Source organism: Nomascus leucogenys, chromosome 1a, assembly GCF_006542625.1.
Source record: "Nomascus leucogenys isolate Asia chromosome 1a, Asia_NLE_v1, whole genome shotgun sequence".
NCBI lineage: Eukaryota > Metazoa > Chordata > Mammalia > Primates > Hylobatidae > Nomascus > Nomascus leucogenys.
The window spans coordinates 72,155,829-72,175,602 of NC_044381.1; the positions used below are offsets into that span (position 1 = coordinate 72,155,829).

General features: G+C 40.1%; 2 protein-coding genes across 2 annotated transcripts in view; both read left to right on the forward strand.

Moving 5' to 3' along the window:
- FBXO34 (F-box protein 34) overlaps positions 1 to 19,774 on the forward strand; it is an 83,728-nt gene that overhangs the window by 21,255 nt on the left and 42,699 nt on the right. The gene's annotated exons all lie outside the window — the stretch shown is intronic.
- On the forward strand, positions 7,466 to 9,215 carry LOC101176291 (putative charged multivesicular body protein 4B-like protein CHMP4BP1). The gene has a single exon (XM_030810954.1). It carries the CDS (start codon positions 7,933 to 7,935, stop codon positions 8,446 to 8,448), a length of 516 nt encoding a protein of 171 aa, XP_030666814.1. The 5' UTR covers positions 7,466 to 7,932; the 3' UTR covers positions 8,449 to 9,215.

Below are 19,774 nucleotides of genomic sequence, written 5' to 3' on the forward strand. Positions count from 1 at the left end.
GGCATGAGCCATCATGCCTGGCCTCAGATGGTGTTTTGTGGGATAAATTTTTAGAAGGGGAACTACTGGATCGAAGAGTATTTGCAGTTGGACAATACATTTATTTTCTCATATCCTTGCTGACACAGTTTTTGTATTTGCTAATTTCATAGGTAAAAAAATGACAGAGGGTAGCTCTAATTTGCCTGATAGGACATGTAGGTAGAGAAAATAATTCTATGCTTACATACTGATGATACCTAGAAAGCATGGATTACACATGTAATTCATGTGTAATCTAGTTAATGTAATGCTAGTTGGGCGGCATGTTTTCATTTTATTTAGGCCAATTGTAACAGAAGACTGATGGTTAAAGGTAGATGAGAAACCCTTCTACTCATAAACATGTCACCATGAACTGACACGAAAACAGGGGAATAATGTATTTTTTAGGAGTTTTTAAGTTAAAAAGTAGATTAGGGCTGGGCATAGTGGCTTATGCCTCCTCACTTCAGGAGGTGAAGTGGGGAGGACTGCTTGAGGCCAAGAATTGGAGACCAGCCTGGACAACATAGCAAGACCCTACCTCTAATAAAAACCCCAACAAATTAGACAGGTGTAGTGACATGCACCTGTAATCCCAGTGCTTTGGGAGGCCAAGGCAGGAGAATTGCTTGAGCCCAGAAGTTTGAGACCACCCTAGGCAACATAGGGAGACGCTGTCTTTAGAAAAAAAATTAGCTGGGCATAGTGGAGTGCACCTGTAGTCCCAGCTATGTGGGGGTGGCTGAGATGGGAGGATCGCTTGAGCCCAGGAGTTCAAGGTTACAGTGGGCTGTCATTGCACCACCGCTCTCCAGCCTGTGTGACAAAGTAAGACCTCATTTCTTTAAAAAAGAAAAAAAAATATGTATAAGGTTAATTTAGCATTAATTTTCTTTGGTCCTGTTTTCTATCACATACATTTCTTAACATTCAGAAACATATTTTTAACTGATAAAGTACCCTTTAACCTAATGGGGAAAAAGAAAGTAATATATATTTTTTGGTTCTTTTTATATAATATTTTTTGTTGTGTTTTCTTTTTATTCTCTGATTGCTAAATGGGTTCAGATACATTACATGATATGTATTCTGCTTAAACTGTAATTTTTAAAATAGAATGTTAAGTGTCCTTAATTATATTTTTAACTATGAGCTTTTGGTTGGGACTTAAGGAAAAACTTCATAGTAATTTTCTATGCCACTGGGTAGTGTTATAAGCTGTATTTACATTTTTTTTTTTTTTTTTTTTTGAGACAGGGTCTTGCTCTGTCATTCAGGCTGGAGTGTGGTGGTGCCAACACAGCTCACTGCAGCCTCTACCTCCTAGGCTCAAGTGATCCTCACACCTCAGCCTCCAGAGTATCTGGGACTACAGGCGTGTACCACATGCCTGGCTAATTTTTGTGTTTTTCTCAGTAGAGACATGGTTTCGCCATGTTGCACAGGCTGGTCCTAACTGTTAGACCCAAGACCCTTCTGCCTCCCAAAGTGCTGGCGTTACAGGCGTGAGCCACTGTGCTTGGCCTGTACTTACTTTTAAAGTAGGAAATGGGAGCATTAGAAGAAAGGATATATATGCATGTTTTCCCCATACCACCTGATGAAGTCTTAGATAGCAGAGACCTCTTACTTAGCTACCATAGGTACTGTGGCATAGTAGATTAGACTGCCAATAGCAATGTTTTGGCTCCTCTGGGTGAGAGGGAGGGGTAGATGTTAGTACTTTTAAAATGTCAGTTCTTTAGGTAAAGAAACTTTTTTTTTTTTTTGAAACGGAGTCTCACTCTCTGTCACCGAGGCTGAAGTGCAGTGGCACAATCTCACCTTACTGCAGCCTCCATCTCCCAGGTTCAAGCAATTCCCCTCCCTCAGCCTCCCTAGTAGCTGGGATTACAGGTGTGTGCCACCACACCAGGCTGATTTTTGTATTGGTAGTAGAGACCGGGTTTCACCATGTTGGCCAGGCTGGTCTCTAACTCCTGACCTCAGGTGATCCTGACCTCGCCTTGGCCTCCCAAAGTGCTGGGATTACAGATGTGAGCCACCCTGCTCCCGGCCTTGTTTTTTTTTTTTTTTTTTTTTTTGAGACAGGGTCTCACTCTGCCACCCAGGCTGTGGTGCATTGGCACAGTCTCGGCTCACTGCAGGCTCTGCTCCCGGGTTCAGATGATTCTTACGCCTCAGCCACTCGAGTAGCTGGGATTACAGGTGCGTGCCACCACACCCAGCTAATTTTTGTGTTTTTAGTAGAAGATGGGGTTAACCCTTGCCATGTTGGCCAGGCTGGTCTTGAACTTTGACCTCAAGGGATCTTCCCACCTTGGCCTCCCAAAGCACTGGGATTACAGGCGTGAGCCACTGTGCCTGGCACTAGGTAAAGAAACTATAAGGGCCCAATATCTATAATCTGAAGATAGAGACTTTGAGATACTTTGAGTACAGTATCCAGTATCGTCTCACTTATCTGGATATACGATTTCTGCAAATCTCTGCTTTTTTTTTTTTTTAAATCAGTGAAGGCTTAATAAGCCAAGGAGTAGGAAAAAAGTATTGCTTAGTAAATGGGCATTGTGTTCAACTTCAGGCTCTTTGCTAAGGCTCCTATGACAGAATAGAAAGTATTGCTTGTCGTGTTCTTCTCTGTATCCTTAGCACGAAAAGTGGGACCTAGCACATGGGTATTGTTCGGTAAACATTTGTTGAATGAATGAATTTTTATGAAGTGAGGTTTTTTTTTTCTTCCCTAGCACAGATTTGTGTGTGTGTGTGGAGAGAGGGATATAGAAACTTAACAGCAATGGCTGACATTTTTGCTTATTTGTTAGGTCTTGGTGGTGATGTTAATCGGGTACACATATGCTTTCCTTAGGATTTGCATTTGCTCTTCCCTGTGTCTGGAACGCTATTCCTTAGATAAATCTTCATTCCTTACTTCCTTAAAATGTTTTCTCATCTATCACCTTCTTAAGTCTGTACTGATCACCCTACTTAAAATTATAACTGCCCCTCTTTGCTTGCACTTCTAAGCTTCCTTACCCTAGTCTGTTTAGCAGTTACCTCCTTGAAACATGCTCTGTAGAATTTACTCATTATCACTATTGTCTCTCTTACTACCAGAATGTTAGTTCCTGAGGGCTTTGTCTGTTTGTTCACTGTATTCCAGGTGCCTAATAGATGCTCAAAAAATTATTATTATTTTTTTTTGAGACAGGATCTGGCTCTGTCTCCCAGGCTGGAGTGCAGTGGTGTGAACACTGCAGTCTTGACCTCCCAAGTTCGAGTGATCCTCTGACCTCAACCTCCCAAGTAGCTGGGAGTACATACGCACACCACAGGGTTTTGCCACATTGCCCAGGCCGGTCTTGAACTCCTGGGCTCAAGTGATCCACCTGCCTTGGCCTCCCAGAGTGTTGGAATTATAGACATGAGCCACCGTGCCTGGCCTCAAAAAACATTTGCTATATGTGTGAAGAGAGGAAAGGGTACAATGTAAGAAAGTTAGCTATAAAATAGTTTACATTTTAAATACTTATATTTGAAAGTATTATTTCCATTATTTAAAAAGTAATTTTAAAATTTTGCTTTTGGAGACCACTGCGTTCAATAATTACACGGGGGCAAACACAGCTGTGCTAAGTTTAAGAACTGTATATTCTGTTGGTGGAAAAGGACTGAGTATTGCTTTGCCCAATACATCACCTGCCTCAGTCTTCTAGTGGTTTTGTGGTGAAGTTGCTTTCAGTGGTGGTTTAGTTAATGCTTTTTGACTTACATCCCGATAAATCAGTTGAAAATAAATGCATTGCCGGGCGCGGTGGCTCACGCTTGTAATCCCAGCACTTTGGGAGGCCGAGGCGGGTGGATCACGAGGTCAGGAGATCGAGACCATGGTGAGACCCCGTCTCTACTAAAAATACAAAAAATTAGCCGGGCGTGGTGGCGGGCGCCTGTAGTCCCAGCTACTCGGAGAGGCTGAGGCAGGAGAATGTCGTGAACCCGGGAGGCGGAGCTTGCAGTGAGCCAAGATTGCGCCACTGCACTCCAGCCTGGGCGACAGAGCAAGACTCCGTCTCAAAAAAAAAAAAAAAAAAAAAAGAAAATAAATGCATTTAATATATTTAACCTGCCAAATATCATAGCTTAGCCTAGCCTACCTTAAACATTCTTACAATATGAACATTAGTCAACAGTTGGATAAAATCATCTAACACAGAGCCTACCTTGTAATAAAGTGCTGAATATCTCATTTACTTTATTGAATACTCAAAGTGGAAAAGCCGATCAAAATTTGAAGTGCAGATTCTACTGAATGTGTATCACTTCTGCACCATCGTAAAGTCAAAAAGTCATAAGTTGAACCATCCTAAATTGGGAACCTTCTGTAATGGAAAAAACCTCTAGGTTTGAATGTGTTCCATAGTGTCCAGATGGAACATCCCTTTCCTGCTGGAGGTAGCTTTCTGCACAGTGAGGTGTGACAATGTTAATAGTTAGCTTTATTTATTTCTTAACGTGGACTAGGCCTTATGCTAAGCATTTTATGTATATTATCTATTCTATATAATAGCTCTATGAGGTAAATATTCTTTTCTTTCTTTTTTTTTTTTTTTGAGACAGAGTCTCTCCTCTGTTGCCCAGGCTGGAGTGGAGTGGTGTGATCTTGACTCAGTGCATCTTCTACCTTCTGGGCTCAAGCGATTCTCCAGCCTCAGCCTCCCGAGTAGCTGGGATTACAGGCATATGCCACCATGCCCAGCTAGTTTTTTGTATTTTTAGTAGAGATGGGGTTTTGGCATGTTGGCCAGGCTGGTCTTGAATTCCTGGCCTCAAGTGATCTGCCTGCCTCGGCCTCCCAAAGTGCTGAGGTTATAGGCGTGAGCCACTGCGCCTGGCTGAGGTAAATATTCTTGGCCATTTTTTCTTGCAGAAAATTGATTCTTCATTAAACACCTTGTCTAGCTATTAAGTGTTGAAGCTGGAATTCAAATCCAGCCAGTCTTACAGAGGAACTTCACTACACAAAACACTTTCTTGTTATAGTAAAGAATACTTTGAAGTAAAAAAGAAATTAGGAACAGCTTAGTGGAACACTAATGTCACAAAGAGACCATTATCTTTTATTTGCTTTAGCTTCCCATGATTTACTAGATTGAATGAGACTGCTGTGACTGAAGCAGTAATGTTAAAGTTAACCAATGCTGTCAGTCACAGTGGCTTGCACCTGTAATCCCAGCTACTTGTGAGGCTGAGGTGGGAGGATCTTTTAACGCCAGTAGTTCAAGACCAGCCTTAGCAAGTCCCCCCCCTTTTTTTTTTAAAGTTAACCAATGCTAATTTAAATAAAGTAAGTATATTTTAAAGAAAGCCAGAGTTGGCTCCTAATTATCTCTTCTACTACTTAGACTTAGTTCAGGAAGAGTTTAGCTTCTTTTTGGGACAGAATTTTTATGTTCTCCCTTTATCCCTAAAAATTATATTTAGCACGAAGGCAAAAGTTGTAACTGCATAGCTGGACAGGAAGTATAATTTAGTGAAGGAGTAGAGGGGTAGACAGTGGGTAGGTTTTGCTGTTCTTGGTTTTTTTTTTTTTTTTTTGAGACAGTCTCGCTCTGTCACCCAGGTTGGAGTTCAGTGGCTCGATCTTGGCTCACTGCAACCTCCGCCTCCCAGGTTCAAGCAATTATCCTGCCTCAGCCTCCCGAGTAGCTGGAATTACAGGTGCCTGCCACCACACCCGGCTAATTTTTTTTGTATTTTTAGTAGAGATGGGGTTTCACCATATATTGCCCAGGCTGATCTTGAACTCCTGACCTTGTGATCCACCTGCCTTCGGCTCCCAAAGTGCTGGGAATACAGGCATCAGCCACTGCACCCGGCCACTGTTCTTGATTTTTAAAAGATAAACTTCCCCATAATTTATACAAAATTATAGTAATGGAAACAGTCTTCCCCTGCCTACCATAGAAAGCAATTTTTAATTTAAAATTTTGACTAGAATATTCTGATTCTTTAATGTGAATTACTTTTGAACCTTAGCCATTTGTCTTCTAAAAAAATATATTTTATTCCCCAACATGCAGATATTTGTTCTGTTCTAAGGAGCTTCAGACAGTACCTGATTATCTCCAGTACATAAATCAGTTTTAATTTGTTTTAAAACAGTAGTTTAGGGGAGTAAATTAGAATCTACAATTGTAGGAAGACCCACCCGAATCTTACTATGTAAATGTACCTTCCCCTTGACCGGGGTCATTTTGGCTGCTCTTTACAGTACACGTGGCTGGCAGAGAAGGGAAGATGGAGCCGCCATTTTGAACCTGATTGGCACAACTGCCAGCATATATGTCTGCAGCTCTATTTTATAGGCTGCTGTTTGTTAGGAAAATGATTTGGGGCTGCATTTCATTAAAAGGGAAACCTTACCGAGGACTCCCATACCCTATCTGCCCAAGTAATTTCTTTTTAACTCCTATGTCAGTATTAACATAGAATAGTTCAAATGTTGCAGTCAGATTGCTAGGGTTCACATCCTGGTTCTGCCATTTACTATTTGGTGCCCTAAGTTAACACCTTACTAGCCTCTCAGTGCCCCAGTTTTCTCATCTGTAATATTTAGACAATAATATTACCCACCTATTAGGGTTGTTAGGAAGATTTAGTTTAAAATACATATTAAATGCCTAGCATATGTAAGTGCACAGAGCATGTTAACTTTCCTCTCTTTACCAGCAAAAACGATTATGTGATTTAGATATGGCAGTGATAGCCTCTATTGGAAATTTTATAGGATTAGGTAATTTTAGATTGTTTTTCTTTTTAGAACCTCAAAGAACACTTGGTATCATTATATGAAATGCTAAAATGTATATCTATGTGTATGTGCAAATATTTTCATAAAAGTCTTTGAAAAACCCTCTACTTCTTCCCAAGAAAGGATCTCGCTAAAGATTATTTGATAAAAGAAATCTTGGAGCACAGCCAAAAAACCGGGAATGAAAATATACTGTTTTCACGCCCAGAAACTGTGTATGTATAATCAGAATTGTACGTCTTAGGATGTTAGAGAAGCTTTCTTTGTTCCATACAAAACAAACACTGACAGTCCACTTCTTGGACTTGAGAAATGTTGAAAGTTTCTTTACAAATGGATGTCTGGGGCAGGACTGGCAGGAGGAAATAGTTCTTTTCCCAAAACACTTTTTTTGCTTCCAGTAAGTGGAGGAACATTGTTGAAACTTCCCTCACCACGCCCTCTGCTGATTATTTGTGAAACTCAGGTGAGTTAAATGTGTAGCGCAAGCTTGTCCAACCTGCAGCTTGTGGCTTTGAATACGGCCCAACACAAATTTGTAAACTTTCTTAAAACACTGTGAGATTTTTCTTTTTGCGATTTTTTTTAAGCTCATCAAATATCGTTAGTGTATTTTATGTGTGGCCCAAGACAGTTCTTTCACTGTGGCCCAGGGAAGCCAACAGATTGGACACCCCTGGTGTAGTGGTTCCTCCCGCTTCTCCCATACTTGACCCTTACTTGAACTAGGATTATTTCTCTTTTTTTACCCTCCTGGATGAGTGGAGGAAGTCCTTGAAATCTATTTTACTGCTACTGTTATTACTACTTTTTAAAATGGAAACATACACAGAAGTAGAGTCAGTGAGCCCTTATGTTTGTACCAGTTTTATCCCACCCCTACATTTGACCTACTTGTTCTTGTCCTCATCTTTAAAAAAAGCGAATTTGGCAGGACGGAGGCGGAGGAGGGCGGGCGCCGGAGCCCAGCGGGAGCCCAGCCGGAGCGGGCGTTGAAGGCTGGCGCGGCGAGCGCTGTTCGGGGCTGGAGGGGATAGGCCGGCAAGGGCGGCCCGACCCTCCAGGAGGCCATCCAGCGGCTGCGGGACACGGAGGAGATGTTAAGCGAGAAACAGGAGTTCCTGGAGAAGAAAATTGAGCAGAAGCACGGCACCAAAAACAAGCGCGCGGCCCTCCAGGCACTGAAGCGTAAGAAGAGGTATGAGAAGCAGCTGGCGCAGATCGACGGCACATTATCAACCATCGAGTTCCAGCGGCAGGCCCTGGAGAATGCCAACACCAACACCGAGGTGCTCAAGAACATGGGCTCTGCCGCCAAGGCCAAGAAGGCGGCCCGCGACAACGTGGACATCGATAAAGTTGATGAGTTAATGCAGGACATTGCTGACCAGCAAGAACTTGCGGAGGAGATTTCAACAGCAATTTCGAAACCTGTAGGGTTTGGAGAAAAGTCTGACGAGGATGAGCTCATGGCGGAATTAGAAGAACTAGAACAGGAGGAACTAGACAAGAATTTGCTGGAAATCAGTGGCCCCGAAACAGTCCCTCTACTAAATGTTCCCTCTATAGCCCTACCATCAAAACCTGCCAAGAAGAGGAAGACGACGACATGAAGGATTTGGAGAACTGGGCTGGGTCCAGCGCGGGCAGGATGGATATGGTGCAGGCAGGTTCCATCGCTCTCGACTCTCACTCCAAAGCAGTAGGGCCGCATTGCTCACTCTCTGCATAGCATGGTCTGCACCTGGTGAGACGGGCAGGGGCAGGTGAAGGGGGTTGGGGAGGGCTGTGGGTGAGAAGTGCCTGCTGTTTATAATGTTTAATTTCTGTAAAATAAACTGTGTTTGCAAATCCAAAAAAAGCAAATTCTAGATATGTCATATTGGCCCTAATTACATTGGTATGTGTCTTTTAAAAAGATATTTCCCCCCCATAACCACAGTGCCATTATCCCCACCTAACAAAACTAACAGATTGATCTATTGCCTTAGATTGATCTGAGTCTTAGTATCCTCAGTTCCTTTTTGTTATCTAAAATATTAAAATAAATATTGAAAATATTAAAATACATTCAAGTTTGTGGTTATCACTTTTAAATGACCCATTTTTCTTCATTTACTTACAAATATGTTGTAAACGTTTGACTTTCTAACTTGCTATGGAAATTTTCAAACAAAAGTAGGTGGAATCCATATAAGAAACCCTCATGTACTTATCACCCAGCTTCAACAGTTATCAACCACTCTACTCATGTAGGAGGGGAAATTATCAAATCATGCCCAAGTTTGTTTGAACTCTTCCCCTCCAACTTCCCCCTCCTGAATTATTCTCAGGCGAATTCCAGAGTGGATATTATTTCATTGGCAGTCTAGTCTGTATCTTTGAAAGAGGGCAAGGATTCTTTAAAATTAGTGTGTATGTGTGTATATATTTATATATGGATAAGGATTCTTTAATATGAGTTACACATACATATATAACTCATATATATATAACTTATGTTAAGGAATCCTTGTCTTTTAAAGATACAGACTATATCTGTATATGCATATATCCACAATACCATTATCACCCCTTCATTCTTTAATATCTTCAAGTATCTAGTATTCAAATTTCCATTTGTCTCATATGTCATAGTTTTTTAGTAATGGTTTGAATCAGGATCCATATAAAGTCTCTACCTTGCAGTTGGTTGGTAATGACCTTTAAGTCTAACCCTTTAGTCTATAGTCCATTTTTAGGCTTTAGTCTATAGTCCATTTTACTATCTCTCTTTGGTAATGTTTTTTGTTCAAGAAACCACGTTGTGGCTGGGCACGGTGGCTCATGCCTGTAATCCCAGCACTTTGGGAGGCCGAGGCGGGTGGATCACGAGGTCAGGAGTTCAAGACCAGCCTGGCCAATATGGTGAAACCCTGTCTCTACTAAAAAAAATACAAAAATTAGTCAGACCTGGTGGCACGCGTCTGTAGTCGCAGCTACTCGGGAGGCTGAGGCAGAAGAATCACTTGAATCCGGGAGGCGGAGGTTGCAGTGAGCTGAGATTGTGACACTGCACTCCAGCCTGGGCGACAGAGCGAGACTCCGTCTCAAAAAAAAAGAAACCACGTTATTTGTTCTAGTGTTCCTCAGAGTCTGGATTTTAATGATTACATCTGTGGCTCAGTTCAACACTTTCTTATGTCCTGTATTTCCTGTAAATTGGTGATTGAATCTAGAGGTGTGCTTAGTTTTATAATATATATGCACATGGTAAAATTTAAAACAGTTCAAAAGTCTGTGTAATGAAATGTCGGTCATTTTCCCACACAGTATTTTAGGCATCTTCCCCAGAAGGAATTATTCTGTCTAGAATGAATGATGTGTTTTTATTAAGCTTTATATCCCATTGAGCATACTAAATGTTCTTGTAATTCTGAATATACTAAGATTATTCTTTTGTAAATTTTAGAGTTTGATTTAAATACTACAAAAGCACATGGTGCCAGTCACTAAGGTGTAGCATTTTCTTTTTGGTAAAGGAGAATTTGTAAGGTGAAATGACAGTGAATTAGAAGTTGTAAACCAGATTCCTTGTTACTACAGTGGACTACTTTTCATATAACGAACAAGAAAAATCAGCTCTGTAGGACAATGTTAAAAAGAGTGTTCTTGGCTGGGCACGGTGGCTCATGCCTGTAATCACAGCACTTTGGGAGGCCAGGAGGGGAGGACTGGTTGTCTCCAGGAGTTTGAGACCAGCCTGGGCAACATAGTGAAACCTCCATCTCAACAGAAATTCAAAAATTAGCCAGGTGTGGTGGCATGTGCCTGTAGTCCTGGCTACTTGGGAGGCTGAGGTGGGAGGATCACCTGAGCCCAGGAGGTCAAGGCTCCAGTGAACTGTGATTGCGCCACTGCACTCTAGCCTGGGTGACAAAGTGAGACCGTGTCTCAAAAAAAAAAAACAAAACTTCTTTGTTAACATTATTCAGTATCTAGTATTGTTAGCTTTATTTTCTTAAACATGAAGATAGTTAAGTACCATAGTTTTCTCATCTGTAAAATGAGGGCATTACTGTATTTATATCAGTGGCCTTTGGTAGGTCTTGAGTGAGAAAGTATCTAGGGAGGAGACTTGAATGTTAATTTCCTTTTCTATCAGTATGGCCATAATTAATTGTGAAACTCTGCTATCTTCAGTAGAAAGTTTTAGGTACAAGGCACGTGGCCAGGGATGTCATGCCCGGTGTAATGGGTTAGATTGGGATCAAGAACAAGTCTGTCAGAGTGAGCCAGGCAGCGTTATCTGAGCCACTTGGTCAGGACAGGTTATGGAACAGAACAGATGAGTCATGTCATGTGTACCATACCACAGTCTACTTTTTCTTGGCCCCTCTCCCCATGCCTACTCCCCTGGTCCCTGTCTGGCAGATAGTACAATTCAGAAGATAGGCATTAGATCAGTTCTAAGCATATAGGAAGAATGATAATTGGATTACCAGCAAGGCAGAGTGGCAGATCAGAGGCCATAGGAAACTGGGACCAAATAAGGAGACTCTCCAAAAGATGCAAATGCAGCTCTACCAGCAAGGAAAGGCAAACTGGTTGCAAAGTTACATGTGTAAAGTTGATTGAGAACAAAAATAAAGCAGCAGTCCTGGCTCCTTAAGTGATAGTTTCTTTTATGAGACCTCGAAACAGTTTACTGATAGGAGTATTCCAACTAAACTTCTAGGTTTGAATAGCAGGACATTACATGGAGGTGATTTTTTGGAATATATTTCTCTGTCAGCTATATAGAGATAGATAGGTAGATTTGGACCTGGGATAATTGTCATCTGTTAGTTTACCTCGCCTGGTTGTGTACAAAGTTTGTATGATGTTAGACAGTTAATAGAATAGAAATTTTTAAATAGCCTTGTTCTCATCAAGTGACTCTGTAGCCTCTTTTTTTTTTTTTTTTTTTTAATTGAGGCAGGTTCTCACTGTGTTGCTCAGGTTGGTCTGGAACGCCTGGCCTCAAGCAGTCCTCCTGCCTTGGCCTCCCAAAGTGCTAGGATTACTGGTGTGAGCCACTGCACTTGGCCCATATTATCTTGTTTGGGGGCAGGGAAGTATGGAGATACAGGAGTCTTTTCAAGCCTTTTAAACTCCCTTTAGTAGCTATTTTACTCATAGACTCTGTGGCTAGAGTCGGCTTTATAGTTAGAAAGTAGTGCTAAGTGCTTACTTACTAGATACAGAAACAAGTTTTATGATGTTTCCTGGGTTTAGAGAAGAATTGGTTAAAGACTAAGAAATTCTGTTTTCTTCTTTGGAAAATCTTTTAAAATCTAATGTAAGTAGTTTTGGGACAAATGCAGCGAAGAATTAGGCACTTGCCTTTGGTTTGAACTAGATGTGTTTCCTTTTTTTGGTGAATAGTGGAAGTAGTAAAGAGGCTAACAGTTGTCAGGGCTTGTCAGCCGATCATGGGATTGAATACTACGGAGGTGAGCAAGTCTTGCCAGCAGTGTTTTACCACCTAAAGATCTTTAATTTAGGCAAAGATAGTTTCTCTTTCTTTGGAATAAATTCTGGAATAAATTCTGAAAACAGAATAGTGCATTTTAATGTGCATTAATTTCTCTTTACAGGCTTTTTTTTTAGCATAGGCTATTTAAATTTTGACTGCTTCACTGTGTGTTAGCATCATTATAAGAACTGTCAGCTGTGAAAAAAGATGATGCAAGAATGAGCACTAATTCTGATTTGCTTTGAACGAAGCAGACAGGATGAACCTGCATAATTATAGTATCAGCTGGATACTCTGCTAAGTAATCCAATCCTCATCGCAACTCTATGAAATGTCAGACTCAGAAATAGTGACATGCCCAAGGCCATAGAACTAAGATGTAGCTTCTCTTAGGGCAGAATCCAGGCTTTATAGGAATTAAGATGCTATTTTGCTTTAAAAATTTTGGGAGGAGTGAGAGTCATATGTGTAAATGGGTATATCTAAGGTCATGGTATCATAATTTACTAAGTAGCCCAACTTTTATCAAGTATCACAAAGTAGAATTTGGTAGCTAGGACAACTCCACTCTCCCATTCTTATCTTTTTTTTTTTTTTAATAGTTGTAAAGTTTCTGGGAATTTATGGGAACATGCTTTTCTTTCTTTTCTTTCTTTAAAAAAAAAAAAAAACCCTTTATTTCCTTCTTCCTCATTTTGCTTCCCACTCCCCCTTAATAAAAATAGTAACTTTTATGAAAGAGGGAGAATGATGTTATGAACTCAGCAGGTTCAGACAAGTGTTGTGAGTGTGGAGGCCAGGAGGCCGTGTATACCAGGACCATGTTACTGCCTAAGAAGAAATGAGAGTGTCCAGATGCCAGGGAGGTGAATAGAGAGTCAATTTCAGTTCCCCTTGGTTACTGTGATTTATATGGTTCTTCTGGGACTGATGTAAAGAATGTTTCACCAGACTTACTGGGAAGCCCTCTGTTTTGTGTCCCTTGTAATAGTGATTTTACATCAGAAATAAGCCATCTGATACAGGGAAAGAATAGTGTTTGGATTTATTGCTTAGTTACAGTGACATGTGTGCTGTTAAAGTGATGAAATTAGTATGAGTTAGCATATATCTTAATTCTAATGAAACTAGCTCTAAGTCTATGTTTATGCTTGTGATTTTAGCTTTTACTATGGTAACCTCATTTCTATCATTAAAAACAGTAAAAACTCTACCATGTATTGAGTGCTGTACTTTTTATGTTAGGAATAGCAGATTATTTTCAGTACTTGAAACACCAGCTCCTTAACTCATTAACACCATCATGGTTATTGTCATCCTTGAAAATCTTTCTCTTTTACCTTTTTTTTTAATTTTTAAAATTTTTTATAGAGACAGGATCTCACTATGTTGCCCGGACTGATATAAAACTCCTGGCCTCAAGCAGTCCTCCCTCTTCAGCCTCAGAATGCTGGGATTATGGGTATGAACCATAGCAGCCAGCCAGTCCCTCACCCTGCCTTTCCTTTTTTGAGACAAGGTCTTGCTCTGTCACTCAGGCTGGAGTCCAGTGACATGATCTTAGTTCATTGCAAGGTCAAACTCCTGGGCTCAGGTGATCCTCTGCCTCAGCCTCTGGAGTAACTGGGACCACAAGTGCATACCACTGTGCCCAGCTAATTTTTACATTTTTAGTAGAGATGAGGTCTTGCTGTGTTTTCCAGGCTGGTCTCGAACTCCTGGCCTCAAGTGATCCTCCCGCCTCAGCCTCCCAAAGTGTTGATTATAGGCTTGAGCCATTGTGCCCAACCCAGCCTAGCCCATTTTTATTGTAATAGTCTTTCTAGGTTTGGAGCTCTATGAGACAGGTTTGGTTTTTCAAAATCTTTTTTAAAAAGGTTTATTTAAAATGTGTTTTTAACCTATTTTGTTTTTGTACTTTTTGGTGAAAATTATCACAGTGTGTTCCTATTCTTAGAGTACATTAGGGCAGGAGTCGCCGAACTCCCCTTTTAATCAACTTCCCTTTCAGTTTAGTTTGAGCAATAGATTTCTCTCACACCAGCATTTAACTAACCTCAAGTAAAAATCCTAATTAGTGCATTGGAATTGCACCTGAAAAAGACTATTTCAAAAATGAGTCTTGGCCGGGCCTGATGGCTCATGCCTATAATCCCAACACTTCAGGAGGTCGAGGCGGGTGGATCACAAGGTCAGGAGATTGAGACCATCCTGGCCAACATGGTGAAACCCTGTCTCTACTAAAATACAAAAAATTAGCTGGGCATGGTGGTGTGCACCTGTAGTCCCAGCTACTCAGGAGGCTGAGGCAGGGGAATAATCACTTGAACCCGGGAGGTGGAGGTTGCAGTGAGCCGAGATTGTGCCACTGCACTCCAGCCTAGTGGCAGAGTGGGACTGCATTTCAAAAAAAAAAAAAAAAAAAAAGTCTTAGTCCGGGTGCGGCGCGTGGTGGCCGAGGCAAGTGGATCACTTGAGGTCAGGAGTTTGAGACCAGCCTGGGCAAGATGATGAAACCCCATTTCCACCAAAAAATACAAAAATTAGCCAGGTGTGGTAGTGCGTGTTCGTAGTCCCCAGCTACTCTGGAGGCTGAGGCAGAATAGCTTCAACCCGGGAGGCAGAGGTTGTAGTGAGCCGAGATCGTGCCACTGCACTCCTCAAAAAAAAAAAAAAAAAAAAAAAAAAAAGCCTTAAAGCCTCTACAACAGGAGTCGTACAGATGAGGGGGAAAGTCAGCAATAAAATTACGTTATAAAAATTTTTACTGAATCAGCTCAATAGCAGGATTTTTCCTGATCTGAATTTTATCCCCCACATTTCTCCCGGTTACTGCAAGTACTGTATCTGTGTATAAGGCTACATTGATTTGGCTGTAAAGTCATAAATTATCATTGTTGAGGCTGGTTTTTCATCTCCTTTCTGATTTTTGCCCTGAAGCCTGTCAACAGAGCCACAGTGACAAAGTATCACATTTTATACCTGTGTGGTCTAGTAGTAAAATAGTTCAATGTTTGATTAACTGGACTTTACATTCTAGCTTAAAGGCCTACTTAAATATGTGTGCGTGTATATAATACATAGTCCTCCTCTTTTGCCAGTCATTAAAAACAATTTGAGTTTATGCTCAGCTTGTAGTAAGCCATGAAGTTGAGTTATGTGAACACTAAACTTCCAAAAACTTGCTTAATTGCTTAATGTTTTGGACTTCATTATGATTAGGGAAAATGGAGTCAGGGAAACCATATGAGAGAATAATTTGTTTCCTAAGGAATAAAAGCAGTAGAGACTCACAACAAACCACACATTAGCCTTTATGTTGTTACTTGTTGGCTTCATTCAGTTTGCACTTTTATTGTTTGTGAAACAAGTGCTTTTCTTTAGAGTTGCAATGCTTATATGTTTTTAAAGGTTTCCACTAAAGTCATTTCTACACAGCATCATTTTGAAAATTACATGATGTCAAATCCAGTATCCAGTGCATATATTTTAAGTTAACAGATTATACAAGGAAATGGTACGTGGTCTTTCAAACCTGTGTTTAAAAACAGGCTGGCTGGGTGTGGTGACTCACACCTGTAATCCCAGCACTTTAGGAGGCCGAGGGGGCAGATCACTTGAGGTCAGGAGATGGAGACCAGCCTGGCCAACATGGTCAAACCCCATCTCTACTAAAAATACAAAAATTAGCCAGACGTGGTGGCACACGCCTGTAATCCCAGCTGCTCGGGAGGCTGAGGCAGGAGAATTACTTGAACCTGGGAGGTGGAGATTGCAGTGAGCTGAGATTGCATCGCTGCAGTTCAGCCTGGGTGACAAAGCGAGACTCCGTCTCAAAAAAAAACAAAACAAAAAACAGGCCATACTTAGGTCTTAGTAAATGGAAACCTTTCTCAAGTAGTGCTTTTCAAATAGTAAAAATTTTTATTGTGTAAAGGAGGAAGGGAACTTAGCATCTGCATTGGAATCATTTTTTCCTATATCCTATTAGCTAATTCCGAGATTGTTTAATATGGTATCCACCCATTTCATTTGGCTGCACCCTTTGCTCTCATGAAAGTAAGACTGATTGTTCTGAATTGCTATGTATATGTGCTTTGGCACAGCATGAAGGTACCCTTAATCACACTGCCATTGTCTTTAAAACAGCTGCAGTTATGGCTACAAATAAAAGGGTGTGACAGGAGGGCATGACAGATAATGGTTCTTTTTTCCGCCCCTCTGTTAAGCAGATCTGCTTTGTACTACTAGCCTTTTGTGTTTTGTGGACTACCTACTGTATTTTCTGTATGTTTTTCTAGTCAACTAAAATGTGTTTGCATATTTGTCACTGTAACTTTAACTTGCCTAGAGCGGACCTCTTTGAATTCTTTTCGTGGAGGCAGGCAAAACAATGTGTGGGAAGAAGGTGAGTGGCCTTGCTGCTCTTGGCATTTTTTCCCCCACTTCTGTGATTAAACACTTAAGCTGTTAAATTATTTTGTGTGACTTGTCCTCCAAATGTTTGTTTACTTCTGTCTGGTTTAGAAATTTGGTTATAATCCCTTTACTTCACTGCACATCTTTACTGTGTAATTTCTTTATAAACAAGGTAGAAAGAATGGCTGGCGGTTTGAGTGTTTAAGTTGCTGAGAGATAACGTACTGACATGAGCAAAGGTTTTTTTGTGTCCTACTTTATTCTGATTTAAAATAACTTTATCAAGTGATGGAGGAACAAGTAAATATAATGCAGAAATTAGAAAAGTTTCGTTGTTGCTTTAGGAAGTTACCTCTAAATTATATATTTCTCATGGATACTTTTTAAGAGAAGGGGACTGACATTTAATGACCTTCATGCTCTCATATGACTGTTAGCATTTATTCCCATTTTACTGATTCAGAAATGGAGGATGAAATGGTTTGGCTGTGCCCCCACCCAAATCTTACCTTGAATTGTAATAATCCCCATGTGTCAAGGGTAGGGCCAGGTGGAGATAATTGACTCATGAGGGCAGGTTTCTCCCATACTGTTCTCCTCGTGGTAATAAGTCTTACAAGATCCGATGGTTTTATAAATGGGATTCTCCTGCACAAGCTGTCTTGCCTGCTGCCGTTTAAGACGTGACTTTGCACCTCATTCACCTTCTGCTATGATTGTGATTAGCAGTGTGAGAACAGACTAATACAGAGGGTCGGAGAAAACAAGCATTTTGCATAGAGTTGCAGGCATATATTTTATTATATACGGGCACATATCTGACTCCAAAGCTAGTTTTTTGTTCTAAACATATTTTTCATTTGAAGAGGCTTATTACTAAAGTCAGTTTGTTCTTCAGGAGATCTACTGGATAGTTTTAAAGGTATTTAATGTATGAAATAAATCAGTATTTGATGATACTTAAAGTACACTAAGGAAAAAGAATAACTTGTCCAATTTCTCATGTAATTTATTAACAGCCTTGCCTCGCTGTAGTACTTAACATGGATTTTAAAATTTGGTTTTCATGTTAAGGTTCTTCCATAGTCGGGTTAATTATCTTTATTTTACAGATGATGAAACTGAGGTGCACACAGAAACTATAATAGGTTTTCTTACCTTGAAGTATATTGTTCTTTACTCTCTATTGTAACTGCCAAGTATTGCTAGATTTGAGGTTCAGGTTTTCAGAAGAAAACAGTGGTTTACTGTAAACAATACCCAGTGATTCCTGATTTGGAATCAAGATACTCTAGGCAAGCAATATCATCAAATTCCTCCTTAATTCCCTCATCTTTAAAATGAAGAGTTTGAACCAAGAGCTCTCAGTACCTCTTTAAATGCTGGAGAATGATTATGGTTTAAAAGCTTCAGAGGTCTGTGAATTTAAGAAAACAGTTACTTATTTTTGCTAGTCTCTGACTGAAATGTAGCATTTCTTTCTAACCACTGCAGTACTACCAGTTCCTGTAGTCATCAACAGAAATCACAGCTATTTTCTTATTACATTGTAGTTCTTGCAGACATCATGAAAATATCATTTGTGTTGATCACAATTTGGAAATTATGGTAACTAGTAGACTTGTTATTAGAGCTTATTTAATATGTTAAAAAGACAAACATGTATTTAATATCATTAGTTTTTGAAACTATTTTAACTGTATTTTAATATAATTGGTATACTGTGTGTGTGGGTATACACACTTTTTGCTTCAAAAAAGTATTATGGGAGTTTATAGTCTTTACACACTTCCAGAAGAGTTTATGGAACAAAGGTAAATATTCCTGTGAATACAAAATGGTCAAGGTTGATGTGAAAAAAACTTTCTGGACACTGCTGGTTTTTTTGCAGGAGTGTGGCAATGTGTGGATGGGGGAGATGTCTCTACAGCAATATCTCAGGTTTCCAGAATGATGGGCTATGATTGTGTCACATTCCTCTAGTACTGAGCAAGCTAGATAGAGCAGAATGATGATAAAAATAAATTTATGATTATTTGGATATGCTTTTTGCAAGAATTAAGCTTCTAAGCAGTTGTTCCATATGAGGGGTTAGGAGACGACCTCTTACTTAAACTTACCTGATTTTTCAAGCAGGAGGACTAGCTTGCCAAGAACAAAAGTTACCCACACAACACATGTACTGCATAAAATTATTTCTGAAACAGAAAATCAGTTGGAAGGCTGCATTACTTTAAAAATATTAGTGCATTCACTGCTGAGTTTTTGTGTGTCTTTTATTTTTTTGCTTGCTTGGCTGTTAGTAATTTACATACTAACTGGTTATGAGGGGGGAAATGGTAATAAATTCTTCATATTTGTAATAATTAGAAATACATACGAAACTCAGTAGCTTCATTGTGACACAAAGACCACTGGAGTTCTGTCCTTTGATGAGCCTGTTATTCCATTCGTAATGCATTTATCTTTAGATTGGGTAGGGTGGGATTTGCATTGAGTTACAATGAGTTTTCTGATCCTTATCAGTCAGTATTAGGAGTGACTGTTTTTAATAGTGATAATGAGGCAGCTATTCCCAGGAGAAGACTTAGTCACAGGCAGAATTGTCAGAACCCTGAAATAGTTTGGGAAAACTCCGGATGGAAAAAGTAAGCTGTTTCAAAAACAAAACAAAAAACCTGAGTTGCTTTTTTGGGAAGGTTGAGATGGGGATGGATGGAGGTAGCAAGAAACCAGATGAACTTCCTTGAAGCCTGTGAGCTATCTAAAATGGCGAAGAGATTAGTACCGTTTACCTAAAGTACTGGAGTGTGAACGTAAAGGTTTGAATAAGACCAAGTTGGTAATAGCTGTTAATGTGGAAGTATGTTTGTTCTCTCTGTAAATTGGCAAAATTTAATTTGGCTTTGAGAAGAAGAGAAATGCTAGTAGCAGGTTACTTTTGTTGCCAGTTGAGAGAAAAATTCAAGTAGCATTTCATGCCAAGAGAGTATTTTACTGATGTTAGAGTGGAAGTGGGGAGT